This window comes from Rhinopithecus roxellana, chromosome 7, assembly GCF_007565055.1.
Source record: "Rhinopithecus roxellana isolate Shanxi Qingling chromosome 7, ASM756505v1, whole genome shotgun sequence".
NCBI classification, from domain to species: domain Eukaryota; kingdom Metazoa; phylum Chordata; class Mammalia; order Primates; family Cercopithecidae; genus Rhinopithecus; species Rhinopithecus roxellana.
The window spans coordinates 87,383,297-87,403,605 of record NC_044555.1 but is presented as its reverse complement, the minus strand read 5'-3'; the positions used below and the strand labels follow the sequence as shown (position 1 = coordinate 87,403,605).

General features: G+C 34.0%; 1 protein-coding gene across 8 annotated transcripts in view; it reads right to left on the bottom strand.

Annotated features, from left to right (window-relative positions):
• Positions 1 to 20,309, bottom strand: part of CNKSR2 (connector enhancer of kinase suppressor of Ras 2) — a 303,713-nt gene that overhangs the window by 158,973 nt on the left and 124,431 nt on the right. For all 8 annotated transcript variants that reach the window (XM_030934668.1, XM_030934669.1, XM_030934670.1 and 5 more), the window contains exons 6-8: positions 11,319 to 11,438; positions 4,070 to 4,129; positions 304 to 372 (exon numbers count right to left, since the gene is read on the bottom strand). In XM_030934668.1, coding sequence (XP_030790528.1) covers positions 304 to 372; positions 4,070 to 4,129; positions 11,319 to 11,438 — 249 coding nt within the window. The remainder of the gene's footprint in view (positions 1 to 303; positions 373 to 4,069; positions 4,130 to 11,318; positions 11,439 to 20,309) is intronic.

The following is a 20,309-nucleotide window of genomic DNA, read 5'->3' as shown; positions in this document are numbered from 1 at the left end:
TGTCACTTTAATTTCTATTCCAAAATTGTTATTCCAGTTCATGGAATATGTACTATCACCTAGTACTTGTCCATATAGAAATGTATATCTAACCTCAACCACCACCAATGCTCTTCATGTTCTTTTAAAAAAATGCTTTACATTCCATCAAATAATTAAGAAGAATCAATATTCAGTTATTTTTTCAAAAGGCTGTTCAATATTTTGTATACAAACAGGAATTTCATTTCATTGGCATTCTTTTAAAGCTTTAGCAAATCAAAATTAGTTCCTCCCACTGACTCTTAAGGTAATTATACATACCACAGTCTGATGATTAACTTGAATCACTTCATCGCCAGCATGGATTTTCTTGCACCGATCTGCAGGTGACTGAATTTAATATAAAAGAAAAAACATAAATTTTATCAGTCATTTCCTGTCTCTGGAAACACTACAAAAAGTTCATCTCCATAAATTAGATTTAAAAATTAATTAAAAATTTCAAGGAATCAAACTAATAAAAATGATTATTAGTATTTAATACACTGTTTTTACCTTCTGAGCCAGTTAAATTAATAAATACAGAAAGAAAAAATTAATAAAAAACAGTTTGCATTCTATGCATAGCTAATGACAACAACCAGAAATGCAAAATAACATATAGATATTTGTTATAAAAGAATAACACGTTTCTGAGAACATTATGAAAAAATGATAATTGGTATTAACCTTTGTAAACTTTATACAAGCAACTCTCCTAGGTTCTAGTGGGTAACTGCTTCAAAAATGCATTTCAAAAAATTATATCTTTTTGTATTTTGATCCTTTCCATTTGATATAAATAATTCACATTAACTTCAACAAATCAATATTTTTAAGTACATGAATACGATCAGCATCAAATATTTGAAGTTTGATAATTAAATTGCTAATTTATTTCATCAGTAACACCAATTCTCAATAATCTAGCAAAGCAAATTAAAAGATGGACAGCAATTAGTTCAAATCATATTACATAACATTCTAAGTGTCTACTTATAAGAGGATGCTATTTCTCATGTTACATATAGTGTAATACACTGGACAGTAAAACCACATTCAATAAACTAAAACGCCAATATTTCTATAAAATGTAATAATCTAACACTTTTTTCCTTTATTCCCATAAGGGATTAAAAACAAAAACAAACAAAAGAACAACTTGATAAGCTAATACTGACAAGTTTTAAGGAGTTCTTAGGAAATTAAAATGAGATTTAAGATAGAAATTTTATATTGCAGGTCTGAGTAATGAATGTAAAATATTATATTTTTCTTCTGTTAGCTACTAATTAGATTACATGCATTTTAATATGCTTTTGAACATACACAAAATCTATTTTTATAAAAATGCATTTGTCTAGATAGATGTGTATGTGTTTATCTATCAAACACAACCATAAATGCTGTGATACTCTTCATTATTATCTACTGAAAGCTAAAGAAAAATAATATGGTAATATAATCTGCAAAGTAAAATGCTACTTTTGAGACCTTGGAGTAGGACATACTTTAAAAGTGATTTCCAGTTAGTTTTTTATTCATTTCCAATTATTTTTAAAACATATAAGTCTTAAAACAATGTTAACCTCCATTCAACACATTTTTAAAATTCAATAAAAATATTTGTCATAGGCTATAATTCAAGATAAGACAACATACCAGGGAGTTCTAGTTACTGAAGTAATAACACAAGTACATTATTAAGGGGATAGATTAATCTACAATAAAAACTCTAAGAATAGTGTCATAACAATAATATAATATTTTTATCTTACAGCACCTTTAGGAGGGGGACATATTACCAAGTCAGACAAGTACCATGAAACAATTCTGAAAAGACTGTAAATCATTAATATATTTGTAACTATAGTTGGTTCCTGTGGTATTTGGTTCACAACTGATCTTTTTAAAGGAAAGTATGGAAAAAATATCCAGCAAATGGCTCTAGTCATTATGTAGAAGAAAATGATAGCACATAAAATTCAAAGAAACTGAAACATTTTGCACAGGTAAGTAAAGAAGTCATATAAATTATAGACTTTTAGTTTTAAAAGAGATCCTAGAGATAGAGTTTTGTCCAAATGCCTCATTTCACATATAAGAAAACTAAGAAACTAGGGCACAGCAAAGCATAATAACTTACCCACTCTAGTGAGCAGCTTTACTAAGACTCAAGACAGATATCCTAATTATAAATGACTGAGGTTACCAAAAATACTTAAATATTTTTAAGAAAAAAAAAAAGAATCCAAAGATGAACTATTAATATATGGTTCATATCTGAACTACTCTCGGACTCAATCTTTCTTTTGATCACTTATCTATTCCTCAAACATTAGTGAGTAATATGAGCAAGACATAGTGCTCAACACTTTTTTGCAGACCCCAGATAATATAGAGAGATCCATTCCTACCAATTCTTCAAGACACAGTTCAAAATAACCATTTCTGTGATTCTTTCTCTGATTTCACTTGGCAACATTTACTATTCTTCCCTTTGTCCATCCATGAAAATTACACTACTGTTTATAAAGATCAACCCCCACATGCTCTCCACACCTTGATGGCACCAAACTAGTTTATTTTAAAATTCTTCCAATACCTAGCACCATGCCTGAAACGTAGCAGACATGAAGCAGAGGTCTGTTAAATGAATAAATGAATAAATGAATGAATAAATAAATCAGAACGAACAATCGATGACAAGCATATAGTTTGTAGCATCTTAACTGCATTTAAACTTGTTAAAATTTTCGTAATATGCAAGTTACCGATAGTCTTGATCCCTTAAGACTCTCATATTTAATACCAAAAGTGAAGCTGCTCCTGCACTCCAACTGCAAATATACATTATGTGTTTCACCTTTCACAAGAAACCAAGAGAAGCAGGGGAAAATATCAGTAAGTGATTAAATAGGGGAATTAGATGAAAAGAATGTTGATTTTCAAAAAGCAAATGCTGGTAAAATGTTCAGATCAATAATAATTTGAGATTAAACTAATTCTACCTCAGTCTTCTTTAAAATAGCACAGCATAAGCATGCAATTGTCGGAATCTCTAAAAGAAAAAATAAATAATACATTCAAAGCTCAGTACCTGCTTATATAATAATAGAATGGAAATCTGAAATAACCAAATGCAAGGATAATGATGTATTATGCTGTTCAACTCTATCACACTGATCATGTTAATAATATCCAGCATGATCACTTCATGCTTCTCTCTCTATAACACAGATAGTTCTCTACAGCATGGCCTTTCTTAGCTTATTTAATTTTCATTACAACCTAGTGAGGTATGTAGTGCAGATAATTTGTTTCCAATTATAGTAGAAGAAACTGAAGCAATGAGAGGTTAAATGTCTTGCCCAAAATTATACTGCCATTAAGATGCAGAACTGGTTGTAAGACATAGGCCTGTGGACTTCTGACCCACTGCTTATGGTGGTTTGCAAATATGCCTCAGATTCACTTGTTAAAATAGAATCTCTTATTAAGAAATAGGCTGGTCTCCAGAATTTCTGATTTAGTAGGTCTGGGGTAGGGCCTGACAGTTTGCATATATAGCAAGTTCCCAAGGGAGGCTAATGCTGGTGTCCAGGAATGTCACTGTGAAAATCACTCAGCTACCATGGTGCCCTTCACTGAATTAAGCTGAGTTACACTGGAAGTATTCAGAAAACCTGACTTATCTGATATTTATTTCTTACATGAGTTTAGTTTCTTTAAATAACCAAATCATTTGACAGATGGAAATGAATTCTTTCAGATGTCACAATAACTTGTCATGAATCAGAAAATACAAAGACAAATCTCTAGCTGAAAACACCTGATTTACTTTAAGTAAACAGCTATTCTAAACAACAACAAAAGAGTGAAATTTGAACAGAACCAATACGACTAACTCAGTATCTCTTTTAAATTGTATCTACTATCTGTTCATGTCCTTATCCTTAGATGTTAACCTCAATCATGTGAGATATGTAAGTTGTTAGCAATGAAAGGGAAAAACGCACATAAAAATTTGAAAGATTAAAATGCTTACATTTTCTGTGGTTCCAGTAATTACATGGAGGCCATCGTATGTAGATTTAATATACATACCCTAAGAAAAAGACAGCATCAGAAAATAAAGTGAAGCAATTGGAGAATTTTCAAGTACATTATAACCTCGTTTATATAAACAATTACTCTATCAAATTAAAACTGCCACATGCCCCAGAAATAAATCCATGAAGACAGATGCTATCTTTAAACTGGTGAGAAATTACTATCTGAACATTCTGGTTTCTAAAGTTTGTCTGAAGAAGCCTATACTCAATTAAATAACTACTTGATAAGTGAATTGCCTGTGAGACTTATAAAATGCAGCATGGTAATTCAATATTCCTAAGAAAGAACATCTCTCACTCCCCCCAAAAACCCATACTACATACTCTGTGGCAAAATAAAAGTTACAATGGGAAATTAAAATATTGGTATGTTATTAACTTATTATACTTGATACATTATACAATGGAAAGTAGTTTTCTTATGAGACACTTCAATTATAACTGGAGCCAGAAGAGTGATAAAATATAATTTACATAAATTTTCTCCTCCTATTTTGTAGTATCTTGTATTTTCCACCTTTCTTATTGATAAAGTTTTAATAATTATAGTCAATAAGCTCTACATCAATAATTAAAAGGTAGTGTGTATCTGTAGCAATCCTTTCCTCTAGTAAAAAGGACAAGATTCTGCTTTCCATTTAAATAGAACCATTTTTAGAAAAAAACTTCATTGAAGTTTAAAAATTATACAGAAATCCTGAAACTGTATAAACTTTAAGAGCAGATGGAAACTTTAAATTATGGATAGTGATGGAACTTTAAAGGAAAAAAATCACAATAAAGGATTCACACTTTTAATATTAAATAATTTAAGTAAACCGGAACAAACTAGATGATTCAGTTAATGAATTTTTGTCCCCTACAAGGAATATTGTTACTTTAAATTCATTTTCGGGGAAAAACTACCTGAATTTTACCTATAAAAGTGGTTTGCATTTCAAAATACTGACTTCATAAATAAAAATACTAATATTAATTAACTTCAAATCTGAAATATAGATTTAATAATAACAACCAACAATATCATTTCAGAAAAAGCATACATTTAGTACTTATATGAAGCAATTGCTACAATGTTAATTTCCTATACCTTTGTTAGTTATATATTTGGATACCTGAAAATACATCTGTTTTCACTGAAAATAAGAGATTAGAAAAATAAGTAGTAAATTTCGGAACTATTGAGAAATCACTGAGTAGACTTTAATTCTAAAAAGTCATTTCAGTAATACCGTATGTCTAAAATGGCTGAGCCCAGATTGCTAATATGAAACAAAATGAATGCTTATCACTTTATATAAAACAAATAACCTTAACAAAAGTACAATCAGAATTTAATTAATGGATTGGCCAGTAGGTTTTGGCTATGACAACATGGTAATATTCAGACTTACACTGGTAACAGGTATATAACATACTTAATTTGAAGCTAACATTTACCCCATCATTTACTGATCAGTAAATATAACGATACTATTTTAGAACTTAGAGGAGGACAAGATCTTCGCAAATATTTTTCATTCAGGAATTAACAAGATTACATCAGATTAATAAAGGATCTTAAAATATAGTCATGTGACGCATAATGACGTTTTGGTTAATTATGAACCATATATACGATAGTGGTCCCAAATAATTGTGTAATGATATTTTTATTATACCTTTCCATTTTTAGATATGTTTAGATAGATACTTAACACTGTTACAATTGCCTACAGTATTCAGTACAGTAACATGCTATACAGGTTTGTAGAGTAGGGGCAATAGGTTCTATCATTTAGCCTAGGTTTGTAGTAGCCTGTACTATCTAGATTTGCGTAAGTACACTCTATGATGTACACACAATGATGAAATCGCCTAAGGATGCATTTCTCAGAATGGAATCCCATCATTAAATGAAACATGACTGCACATTTGTAAGAGCTAGAGAGTACATTTTTTGTGGGTTTTTGTTTTTTGTTTTTTTGAGACGGAGCTTCACTCTTGTCACCCAGGCTGGAGTGCAGTGGCAGGATCTCGGCTCACTGCAACCTCCACCTCCTGGGTTCAAGTGATTCTCCTGCCTCAGCCTCCAGAGTAGCTGGGATTACAGGCACTCGCCACTACGCCCAGCTAATTTTTGTATTTTTAGTAAAGATGGGGTTTTACCATCTTGGCCAGGCTGGTCTAGACCTCCTGACCTCAGGTGATCTGCCCACCTCAGCCTCTCACAGTGCTGGGATTATAGACATGAGTCACCATGCCCAGCCAACTTTTAGTTTTTGACATTATGGGTTGTGAGAGTTATAAAGAGGAAAAAGTGAACAAAACAACATATACTGTTTGGACACACAAAACAATTATCCATCATTATCTATCACCATCATTAATATCTACTTGTTACAATGTACCAGGGATTGTTTTAAGTGTCTTGCACTTATTTCACAATAGTCTATGTGGTGGAAACTATCATTATCTCTGTTTTAGAGACAAGGAAACTGAGGCTCAGAGAGGCTGGGGAGTCTGCCCAAGGTGGTGAAGCCAGCTTTCAAGCCCAGGCAGTCTGACTCCAGAGTCCACACTCTCAACCACTGGGCTCCTGATTTATGGATTTATTTACAGTTAGGAGAGTTGTACACCTTAACTTTTCTTATTAGAATATTTGACAACTGTAGATATTAAAGTCAAACATTCACTTTTTAACATCTGTTCTAAAAGACTAAGACCACTTTAGCAAACATGTAGTATGTGAGATGTAGCTAAAAGACTAACTGGGATTGATATTTTACAAATTCATTTCAATTACCCATCTCTCTTTCAGGCAGGATAGGTAGTCAAGGAATTAACATGTGCTTGGAGTTTGGCAACTGTGGTGAATGTATGGTTAACACAGTAAGCCCCAGAATTCACATTGTAGTCAAGCTCATTCAAGCACAGCCAGGAAATTTCCCCCGGAGGGAGCATGTGCATTTTGATTTTACCTGTCCTCAAGTATAAGTACCTATACTTATTATAATAAGCCTTTGCTCATTATAATAGTAAAAAGCGCACCCCTGGGTGGAGATTTAAGTTGCTAATGAGACATGCAATGTATGAACAGGCATGTACAGCTACTGTGCACGTGTACTCAGAGGACCACCCAGAACATGCTTACTAGTAACAGCTCTTCCCATCCCCTTATAAATAATCACGTAAGACTCCCATAAAGGGAGTCTCCCTAATGCCAGTCTTGGCGGTCTCATCCTTAGGAGCAGCCTGCCCTGAATCCTCTCTCAGAGTGTACTGGCTATTCTGCACCTAACTTTCACAATAATCTTTTTCCTTTGCAATAAATTGCTCTATGCTACATCTCCTTTGCTGTGTTTCTCTTAAGTTCTTTTAAACTAAGAAGAACAGAGGTTTCACAACAGCTGTCAATATCTTGACAACTAAGCAGAAGTTGATTCCATTTTTCTCCACGTATCTTTCAATACTGTGCACTATTACTATGAATTAAAGGTGTTTGACAAGAGTTCTAAATGATTCTATAAATGATGAGGTCATAAAGAAAGCCTAATATTTAAAGAAAAATGTTTAGAAAAGACACTGTAGTTATTGGGATAATAAAAAATCATGGGAACAGCATAGCTATGACTCTACATTTATCTGTGTATAATTATTACAAATAACAGGAACTTAACTGACAATTGTAAGCCAAAGACAGTATCTAGTAGTTATAGGAAGAGGATCTCATCATGACCACACTGTAGAATTTATATTAAAGCTAATTTTTTCAGATGAATAAAATTTTTAAATGCTTAGAGATGTATTTACATATAGACATAAAGCAATAGGGTAGAAATAAAACAAAATTTTAAATGCCACAAGAATAAAGATATTTTGTTTTATGTAATATTTTCATTTCTAAACTCAATAAACCATGTTGTAACTGCTTTCAATAATCAAAATTGACTTCTTTGTCTTTTTTAATGTCCCTCTCAAAGTAGTAATGAGAAAAATGGTCAAAAGTCAGGCACCAAAAGAAAGAGAAGAAATAAGTTGCTTGGTTGAGTTTCAAACTGATCATCTTCTGAATAAGAAAGGGTCCACAGAAATACATCTGATTCGTTGTTCACCTCTGAGAAAGGGCCAAGCAGCAGGAGGACATGCAATTCAAATGGCTCTTTTTCTGGAACCGCGACAAATACGGCTTTCCATTTCATCAAAACCTTCATTCCTCCTTTTCTCTCTTTTTAAAAACCCATTCATTAATTCTAGAGCTGACTTGCACAGCTCCCTCTCTCCTGCTCAGGTTGCCAAAATGACATTTGCTTCGTTCTGTCTCCAAATGTTGGTTAACCAACAGGAGCCAAAACAACCTCTCAGTCAAGTTGGTAGAATAAGGCATATTTGGAGATGGTCCAAGTACCTAAATAGAAAAATAACTCCCTGAGGCCAAGAGGTTTCCCCAAGGATGATCCCAGTCCCTTCCTCTCTATTAGGCTCATGTTTTGGCTCTGATCCAGTTTTGTTGTTTCAATAGCTCTCATTTTCCTTTAATTTTCTGCTAATTATTGTTCTTTAAAAGCACTTTAGAAGAAAGTTTCATATGGTTCAATCATAACTAAAGTTGTTTCTCACCAGTCCTTACAATGCTTTAGGACTGTCAACCCTAAGAAATTCTAGGAGATTTGACTAATTAGAAAGCTGATATACGATGTATCCAGTTTATCAGCAGGAGAACCAATCAGTTACCTTTTGCCTATGAGACATGTTCTGTCCTAAAATTGGAAGAACACTTTCTGCAGATATTTCTAAGCTAATTAAATTTCATTAAATCTTGGTATTCTCTCACCGCTTTCTATTTCTTTTCTTCATTTATCATTTAGACATTTACTATGGCTAATTACCAAAATCCTAAATCAAAATCCTAAAATTGGCTTATTTCAAATGTGACTGACTAAACTTACTTAAACGTGACTGAGTTTTAAAACGATACCTTGAATAAGCCATGTAATTCCTCTGTTTAGTACTTTCCCTTTGATATGAATCACAAAAAATAGTTTTATACTTAACTCTTTCTATTAATATTCAACATTTTAGGTTTTTCTTTTCCTTCCTTTCAATTCCCAGTGAAGTGCTGCCCATTGTCCTTTAAAAGCAAATTTCTCTAAGTAATTTCAGTTTTAAAGTCATCCTCCTAAGCTTCTCATACCTCTCTTTAGCAATTCAAAATTTGAATGTGGAATAATAAAAAAAGCTTTGTTCAGATGTACTTCATTTAGATTTACCTAGACTTAAACCCTGCCTCTGTTATTTATTACCTATATGTGATACAGAGCAAACTAGTGAATATGTGCAATTTTATTTTCTCATTTGCAAAATGAGAAAATTAATATCGAGTCTATAGAGTTGTGAGAAAAATACTTGGCAAAGAGTGGGCATTCGTTTCTTTTCTAGCTCTTTCCCAGACTGTTTAACTGGATCTGGTTCTTAGCATTTTAAGTTCCCAGATCTACCTCTTTCAAATGAAAACAATAAAGGACCTGTCCAGGTCTATACCTTCCTTAAAAAATCAAGATTTCATAAAGCCCATTAATTAGCATTATTTTGACTTACTTTACAAGGTTATTTCTCCCAATGATTTCAGTGGAAATTAGAGAAAAAAAAATCAGGTTTTTTTATTTTTAGAACCACAGACTAAGAGCCAGAAGGAGCTTTAAAGATGATTTCCTCCTCTCCCTCACCTACATGACTAGATCAAGGCCAAGGTGGCTAAATTTACTCTCCCATCTCTCCAAGATCACTCTCATAGTTATATTTTATGTAAGTTATTTGCATCTGGGTGTTCTGACTTCTAGTTTAATACAATGTTGTATTAGTTCATAATTTTTCACTCTAAAAATCATGCTTAGGGGACTTCCTTTCCCTTATAACTACTAAAAGGGGACATATAGAAAGGACCATCTTTAATGTTATAGATTGAAGTGTTTTTAAAATAAAACTGGACTTTGTAGAGGTAACTAAAAGGCATAAAAAGAATTTTAGATTATCATTACTTAAAAGAAGTTCATAAATGTAATCAACATTAGATATAACACTTACAGATTACAATGATAGCATGCTATGTCTGATATGCTGATTTTCATCATATTCCTTCCCAGGAAAAGACCCATAAAAGCCACAACAGCACTAGGAACTACAGATAACCAGAATTAATTTGCCACATATCCGGAGAAAACTTACTCTCTAGGAGAGATGGCATCAAACTGAAAAATCAGTGGTAGTCAATAAAGGCTTTGCCTTCTGAACAGTTATATAGATGTATGAAAAAGAAAAGCCACAGAAAAAGTTAAACTTGCTTAGAAATCTTAAAGAATATATTATCTTAATTCAATTATTAATGCTAGTTGCCAAGATTTCTATTTTCCAAAAGATCATTACTTGGTAAATTCATATACAAGGAGAAAGTGGAAACACTATAGCACCAAACCAACATGTAACAGTTGTGTAGTAGTTAAGATATTCTCTAGCCAGTTTCTTGTTTTTTGTCTCAATATCAATTTTTATATGCTTTCTTCCTTAAGACTTATTTTTAAAAAAGTCTCTCTCTTGGGTTAAATCTAGAACCAATACACTTTTTAATCAGGTGAACAAAATATAAAACACGATTATATTTATTATTACATAATAAAAAATACAACTCATAGACATCTAGTGTTGGCAATATCCACTTGCTTACTTACCCTTCAAAGAATGAATGTGAGTTATAAAGAATATCAGAGAATATTGTTTAGCTAACCCACCCTAGGGGAAGGAATAACTATTAAAACCAGGACAAACCAAAGTCAAACAAACAAAACAAACAAACAAAACACCTACTTCATGAGCAGGTAACACTGTGGTGTTTATTATAAAACTCTTAAACTTCCTTTAAACCTAAGGAACTTTGGTGGGGAGGGAGGTGAAAGAATGTAATTGAAGCTAAATGAGTACCAAATTAATTCAGAAGTCACCATTTTCAACTCTCCTTCATTTTCATTTATTTTAATAAAACTTCTTATGCAACACAAACTTCCACTACCATAATTCCTCTAGGAAAAAAATACCAAAATGTTCAGTGTCTGTTGAAATTCATAGATTCCCACATTCAGAGGCTGCTTTGTCCACATCACTAGCTGTCTACTGATGGATGGTGGTTTTGATAAACATGGTATCTCTTACCAGCCCTTCGCTTGGTTTGATGTTTGCTAGTTGAATCACTTCCAGGTGAGCAGACTGTGAAACCAGAGGATCTGATGACAGGGATATGATGTGGTCACAGACTCCAGAAAGAGTTTTACACTGGTAGCACAAAAAGAAAAATAGTTGTGGTAAATACGTGTTGTAAGTAACATATAAATCACCTTTCGTAATAATGTTTTTACAAGGAAAAATAAAAGAAACAGTAGAAGAAAGTAACTGGCATTTTATTCTGTAAAATCTGTACAAAGAAATTCAGGTGAAATGAAAACACATTTACACACAACACACCTACATTCTAAATTATGAATGTAAGAACTATATGCCAAAATATTCATTAGTTATGGTTATACTGCTTCTATTATTTGATTTACCATACCTACAAAAAATGATGGTTAAACAAACTTAATCTGAGAACCTCTTGATTACAACCATAAGATTGAACTGAACACTATAAAAAATCTTGACATCTTTTAATTCATGGTCAGAAAAGTTAAAAAAAATCTGGCCAAGATCCAGGAAAGATGAATCTTCCAAATATGCTTAACAAACTCTTCCTACTTATTTATCTAGACTTTCCTGCTCAACTTTGTGTAAAGTTTTCCACCTCCTCCAGGCAAAATCTCAATCCTGCTTTCTCAGCATTCTATGAACAATCTGAAACTGTGAAACTATTTTATTCTGAATCCCTCTGAGGCAGGTACCGTGCCCTACTCATCTCTGTCTTCTTATCTTTTTTCCTCCACCTCTACCTACCACCTAGATCAGGTAGACAAATCCTAGAAAATACAAAGCATTCAATAAATATTAGTTGAATGAACTGCAGAGCAAATGAGCTTAAACAATTAGTAGAGTGGCTTTACTACGGACAGAAAGCTAGTGCTTTTGTCAGGATAAATCCATTCATGCTAACTGTATGAAATAATAAATTTAAAATATGTGTTACAGCTATCATGGTATTTTAAGGCTTACGAATGGCAAAATCATGAAGAAAGTGGAATATGAATGAAGAAGCTTGAACTATATTGCCCTAAAATATGCTGGCCCTCAGATGCTTCACAGACTCTCATTGTATTTACTGAAGCCCGGTTTTCATCATTTGAAACTTTTTTTTTTTTGCTCTAACTATAGGAGGAACTACTATTTTGCAATCAAGGTATTATCATCTATCCATCTCCAACATGTTACATTTGTTCTGTAGCCACTGTTATTAGTCTACTGTGAGGTAGACAGTGTGAACTCAAAATATCTGAGACAAATCTCGGTCAATTTAGGAAGTTTATTTTGCCAAGGTTAAGGACACGCCCATGACACAGCCTCAGTAGGTCCTGATGACATGTACCCCATGGTGACTGGAATACAGCTTGCTTTTGTCAGTAGGTCCTGATGACATGTACCCATGGTGATTGGAGTATAGCTTGCTTTAATTTTAGAGAGACATGAGTCATATATCAATATGTGTAAGATGTACATTGCTTCAGTCCTGTAAGGCAGGACAAACTAGAAGCCCCCACTTACAGACAAAAGGTTGCATTCTTTGAGTCTTTGATCAGCCTTCCACTGAATACACAATTTAGTCTGGCTCAGTGAATCTGCATTTTTATATAAGCAAAGAGGGCACAGGAAGCAATCAGATATGCATTTGTCTCAGGTAAGCCTCAGAGGAATGACTTTGAGTTCTGTCTGTCCTTTGTCCACAAGGTATTTCCTTGTGGGCAAATTGTGAGGGAGGTATGTAGCTTCTTATCTTTGTAGCTATCTTATTTAGAAATAAAATGGGAGGCAGATTTGACTGACATTGTTCCCAGCTTGACTTTTCCCTTGGCTTAGTGATTTGGGGATCCTGAGATTTATTTTCCCTTCACAACAGTTTCTCTTGTCTGGTCAAGATAATAAGAACTCTCTTTTTATTTATGTTCTATCTTTGGTCCATGGCCTCACTTTGTGCTGGGCTCAGCTTCTTTACACTAAAGAAACTGTCATGCTAAATTTCCCTAATTGTGCTAGTGCTTTTGGCATCTGCTTCTCAAGTCTGTACGTTTATTGTGTCTATCAGCCCCTAAAGATAGACACACAGCCTCATGGTACCAATACCCATGGAAAGGACATGGGCTTCATCTGAAGACAGATGTGGGCAATCACCACACTGCCAATGATTGCTGTGTGACTATAAACAAGTTATTTTATATCCTTGAGATTTACCTTCCTCAGATAGAAAATGAAATGAGCTAATAAAGATTACTTTATATGGCTGACAGGCTAAGACATGATAATGCATTAAAAAGAGTCCAATATGGCTCCTATCCAAAAAAGACACCCAATAAATGCTTTTTCCTCCTCTGTTGCTTTCTCAACCCTCAAAATGCTGAAATCCTACTCATGGTATGAATTATCTCATTATTCTTAATTGAATTACCTTGCTGACCATCTTACAATGATCAGTAATTACACTGGTTAGTCTAGCTGCATGGCCATGATGGAGAGTTCACATCTCTTTACTCTCTCTGATATTCAGGTCTCAATGCTCTTAGATACAATGAAGGTATTTACTCTGAAAAGCTGCTAGGCAAAGTGCCAACAGGAAGATCATTCCCCTGAAATAGGGAACCCTTCAGGGTCAGCTTTGTGGGAGGGTGACTTGTGCAGGTGCACATGGGCCTACACTTGGTTTTATGCTCTGCTGTTGCAGAAATGCTTGGCATTTTCATTTTGCACTAGGTCTCACAAATTATGTGGCCCATCCTGGAATCCCATTCTCTGTATTTTTAAAAATTTGTCTTAAAAATATTCATCAGCAGCCATGGAAAAAGGACACAATGGCAGTACTTAACATATAAAAACTGGCTGCAGTTCAAATTGTATGTTTGACAGGAAGAAAAATACTATGGCAGAATTAAATCTTTTAACTATTCCTTCCCTTCCCTATGTGGTTATATTTTCATTCTTATTTTCTCTTTATCTCTAGTGGGGGAGATAACATTGTGAATGCTGAAAGGTTTCTATACAGGATACTTGGATAGCATGCTAACCTGAAGGGTACGAAGTCAGTATGTTAAAAAGAACCTTTGTGGTTTCTACAAATTGAAGCATATTTCAAAAGAGTCCAATATATAAATAGGAAAGTAATGGATGCATATAAATGGTGCTTTCTCTCTCTCTCTCATATATATATATTTCTTACAACATTTAAGGCCTCATATAACACTCTTGCAATGAGCAATAGTGGCTCTCCTATTCAAGCACTGGTAGTTTTATAGAAGTGAGGTGGAAAAAGGAAAGGCAGAAATACCAGACTATAGACATTTTAGGGAAAAGAAAATATCAATTAAATTCATCACATTAAGTTGCAAAAATGTCTTCTCAGCTTTCTCTTGAGTAATTTTCTTTGCCAAATGCTTGCTACGTGCTAGGTGCTGCTAGAAATACAAAAGGGTGAGTTTACCAGCAAAGCTATCAGGATTTAATAGATTAAAGATCTTAAAAAATAGAATTAGAAAAGAAATCCCATTAGAACTTTGCTTCCTGTTTTAGAGATAGTATACTAGAACCTTTATATTGTAGCATTTGGCACTTAACTAAATAAGGCAATTAGAAGGGGTATAAAATGGCCTTGTTTTACATGCTAATTCTATACTCATTACTGCATCATCCATCAAGTTACTGCAGGAAACCACATTAGCAGTACTATAGGAAAGTTCCAGGTAAGTTATTTAACGTATCTTATAAAAGCTGAATTTGGTCAATGCTACTCATTAAGTGAAATCATGTGAGATATTATATTATATAATTTATATTTTAAAACACAATATTATCTATTACTACCTAAACATATTCTAGAAAAAGAAAATTATAAAATAGCAAGAAAAATACATTTTTATTATAATTCAACAACATTATTATTAGATATAATTTGTAGATCACCTACCATGTGTCTGGCACAATGCTAAATATTTATTATATCATTTATCCTAATAACAACTTCCTAAAGTAGGTATTATAGCCAGTTTAACAGATGTGAGAAGGAAGCTAAATAAATAGACCAAGGTCATTAACATGGCAGAAAGACTTGAATTCCTAATCATTATTGTGCTAATTCTGTTTCTATGCTTAGCTCTGTACTTCTTTTTTTGATCAATTTCATTTTGTATTGTTTAAAAATCAATGTCTGCATTAGATGGATGTTATATAACATATTTAAACTACATAGTATAACAAAATATAAGGCAGGGTTGCAAATGTTCTTGCAATTCAGAATGTAGTTTAGATAAGGAATATTAGAACTGAGACTGTGAAAGACATGGCTCTCTGGGAAAACTTAAAGCAATTTTACCAGCAAAAGTACAACTCTATGCTAGCTAGAAGATGACTAGTAACCACTGTTTAAAGAGGATTATTTGCTATTTTTGCAATATTCATACCAAGTTATTTTATTTTTTACTTTATTTTATTTTTGAGATGGAGTCTCGCTCTGTCGCCCAGGCTGGAGTGCAGTGGTGTGATCTTGGTGATCACTGCAACCTCCGCCTTCTGGGTTCAAGCAATTCTCTTGTCTCAGCCTCTTGAGTAGCTGGGACTACAGGCGCATGCCACCACACCCGGCTACTTTTTGTATTTTTAGTAGAGACGAGGTTTCACCATATTAGTCAGGCTGGTCTTTAACTCCTGACCTCAGGTGATCCACCTACTTCGGCCTCCCAAAGTGCTGGGATTGCAGGCATGAGCCACCGCACCCAGTCCCCAAAGTATTTTAAATTATATTTACCTTTATTTCTAAAAATAGAAGAAAAATTTGTACCTAAAATTAAAGACTAGTAAATGATATGCCTTAAATAAAGCTACAGAGAACATGAAATGGAAATAAATGTTTAACTGACTTTGTGGATTCTGTTATAAACCACCCAAGGTGACAAAGGATTAATGACTAACAGTTAACAGACAAGGGTAGCCATGACTTAATCTTTTAAAACTGAAGAGTTTCATATGCTGAATTTTATGGTATTGTGTGATATTTTTCTCAGGTAGTTTATATTAATTTCAAATATAAATATAATACATCATATTCTCAGGCTGAAATGCAAAGATTTTGTATTCGGTTCTATACTATCTATCTGTGCGCACACACACACACACACACATATACACACATATATACACACTGGTTTACCTAAATATAAGTTTTAAAGGGAAAAAAGATCTGAGCAGAGCATATTTAGCATAAAATAAAGCACCATTTTAATGTGGGGATTCAAAAAATAATAACCCCACATTAAGACATTAACCAATAATAAGATAGCATTCTTTCATTATGTCTGAATAGATTTCTTTCATTATCTCTGAATTTATCAGATACTTTTAAGATTAATACATGAAGTTTTAGCTATTATTATTTTTTTGAGATGGAGTCTCACTCTGTTGCCTAGGCTGGAGTGCAACGGCGTGATCTCGGCTCACTGCCACCTCCGCCTCCCGGGTTCAAGCTATTCTCCTGCCTCAGCCTCCCGAGTAGCTGGGATTATTGGCGCCTGCCACTACACCCAGCTAATTTTTTTGTGTTTTTAGTAGAGACGGGGTTTCACCATGTTGGCCTGGCTGGTCTCGAACTCCTGACCTCATGATTCGCCCACCTCTGCCTCCCAAAGTGCTAAGATTACAGGCGTGAGCCACTGCACCTGGCCAGCTATTGTTTTTTAAAAAAAGAAATGCAGAAAGTGTTCTAAGTGCAAATAGTGGTAAAAAGCTAAGGGACAGAAAAAAACTCTTACGTCAGTCTGGTAGCCCACTTAGGCACTATTGAGCTACTTAAAGTATTTTTATTTGCTTTTCTAAATAAGTGGGGTACTATTCACTTATTCTTCCAAGTATACTGGAACAAATGAATAAAAATATCTTTAGAATAAAAAATTGAAAAAATTCATTTGATGCAGGAAAGAACTCAAGGCTGATAAGGTTAGAAAAAGCTTTACAAAAGGAAATTTATACTTTTTGGGTATATACGTATATACAAGGAAGAAGGGTATAAAATATAAAATCAAGATAAATTAAGGAAGCAACAGATGGATATACATCTTAAGATGGCAACAATGATGTGAAAGTTACAATTTAAATACAGTTTAAACAATTCAGGCTTATTAGCAACAGCATGGAAAATAGTAATGAAAGTTATTTTGATAAACAGTGTATACATGTTTAAATATTTATTGATATAATATTTCAATTAAAATGTCTAAAGAATAAAGTATGGGTTTTTTTTGAAACGGAGTCCCTCTCTGTCGCTAGGGCTGGAGTGCAGTGGTGTGATCTCAGCTCACTGCAACCTCCGCCTCCTGGGTGCAAGTGATTCTCCTGCCTTAGCCTCCCGAGTAGCTAGGACTACAAGTGCGCATCACTACGCCCAGCTAATTTTTTGTATTTTTACTAGAGACGGGGTTTCACCGTGTTGGCCAGGCTGGTCTCGAACTCCTGACCTCGTGATTCGCCCGCCTCAGCCTCCCAAAGTGCTGGGATTACAGGCGTGGGCCACTGTGTCTGACCAGTATGTTTTTATTTTATTGTTTTATTTGAATGTTAGTATAATTCAGTATTATAAGTTCTGCAATTCTGTGCCAATGTCGGATGACATTTGCATTGTACTGGGGGAACAAGGGAGGCTTTATTTTTTACAAAATATCATACATTTATTCTGATATTAAATTGTGAGAACTCTAAGTATACGCCTCACTAAATATAGTATGTTTAGTATCTTAGTACTTTACAGATCTCTGTTGAGCTAGAAATTTTGCACTCTTATGATGGTTCCCTAACAAGATACAACTGTTGAACAATCATAGGTAACTTTGAAAGAGTAACATTCATAAACAGAATTTAAATTAGTATTTAAAATTATTATTCTATATATAAATTATCCAACACGGGAAGAATTTCTTGTTCATACGAGTACAGAGAATTGAAGGAGAAACAACTTTTAAACTTGAAAAACTAATGTAATAGAATAAAACTCCAATTTTAATCCAATATTAAAATTATATTTATATACAGCAAAGATTAAGATTTTCAAATAGCTTCAGAAAGGAAATAGTTGCAAGTAAATAAAGGTCATGTGAACTTCATCCCAATAAGGCCTGGAAAACTCCTACAGTCCCTTTACATGTCAAACTCTCATGATGGGGAAAAACACAACAAAAATCACCAGCCTTCATTAAGCCATTCATACCTTCAACAATCACTAAATGTCTGTTACATGATTCAAATGCCAACTACTACACTCAAGGATTTCATAGCGTGGGACAGTGTTTCTGCTAATGTATTTGGTTTTGTGCTTAACATCACTGACACTGAGCATGCTGCCCTTGTGTTCCTGATAACAGAAAAGAAGCAACGACCCCTAAGAGCCTATTATGCGTTAAAATTAGTAAGTCAAAATTTATGATCTTAAAAGCATAATTTCCTCCTAATTTCTTACATTTTGCCACATTAAAACTTAAAGGTCCTAAAGTTTATTGACAGTGTTAGTCCTGTTACTACAAGCTTCTAATTACTTAAATCCTTACATTCATAGAATTTTGAGACAGATGATTTGAAATCATTTTGTTCAATCTTCCTGAATGACACTTAGGGATCCATGAGAGGTTAAGTGACATGCACAAGTCACACAACAAAATTAATGGAAAAGTCAAGACTAAAACCCAGAAGTGCTGATGTTTAGCCAAATGCTCTTTTCACAATGACATGTTGTTGCCTTTAGTCAAAAAAGTCTTTATAATAAATAAGACATGAATCAAATAAGTTACGAGGCAATATAGTACCTTACATTTAAATTCTCAGAAGAATTGTTTTCATATTTATTCTCTGCTGGCTACTAGCCTCTTATTGGCTTTAAAAAATGCATTTTTTGTTTTTGTTCTTTTTGAGTTGAAATTTAAATTAATGATACTGTATTAGGTATCTATAGCTGTGTAACAAATTACTACAAGGTTGGAGGCTTAAAGAAACACACATTCTCTCAGTTTCCATGGCTCAGGAGTCCAGGCACTGGAACCAGTCCCCGGTCTCACAAGGCAGAAACCAAAGTGTCAACCTGGCTGTATTCCTACAGGGAGGTGTAAGTAAGGAAGAATCTGCTTTCAAGTTCATTCAGGTTGTCAGTAGAATTCATTTCCTTGTGGCTGTATGACTGAGTTCCCCACTTTCCTGTTGGCTGTCATCTGGAGATTGTTCTCAATTCCCAGAGGCTGTCCTCGGGTCCTCACTGTGTGACTCCCTCCACAGGCCCTCTCAGAACATGGCAGCTGATTTCTTCAAGGCCAGCAAGAGAATATCTGCCTCCTTTGAATCTTGTTTTAAAGGGCTCACATGATAAGTTCAGGCCCACCAAGATAATCTCCCTTTTAAGTATATTAAAGTCAACTGACAAGAGACCTTAAATATATCCTTGAAATTCCTTCACATTTGCCATAGATCAAAACCTAATCATGAGAGTGAAATTCATCATATTCCCTGGTCTCAACCACACTAAGGAAGAAGGCAATTATATACCAGGGGACAGGAGTCCTGGGGGTCATCTTAGAATCCTGTCTACTATGAATGCCAAAGGAAAATTACCAATAGAAAGACATAAAAGAAAGTCACTGAAATTAAATGTCTATAATTTATGACCTTAGAATTAGATTTTGAGGTCATCTATAGAGTCAGCTATAGTATAGTGATTAAAAGCCTCAGACTGAATAGTAACTTCACCACTTACTAGCTCCAAGATCTGGGGAAAGTTGTTTAATCCTTTTGTGTGCCTCAAGTTTCCTTATGTATATACAATTGGGATAAAAATAATACTGATCTCACTGTATTGTGAGGATGACTAAATGAAACAATAACTGATATTTATTGAGAGCTTACTATATTCCAAGTATTCTTCTAAGTCATTTACACGTATTAACAAATTTAACCCCCATGACCTCCCTAAGAAGGAAACACTGCTAT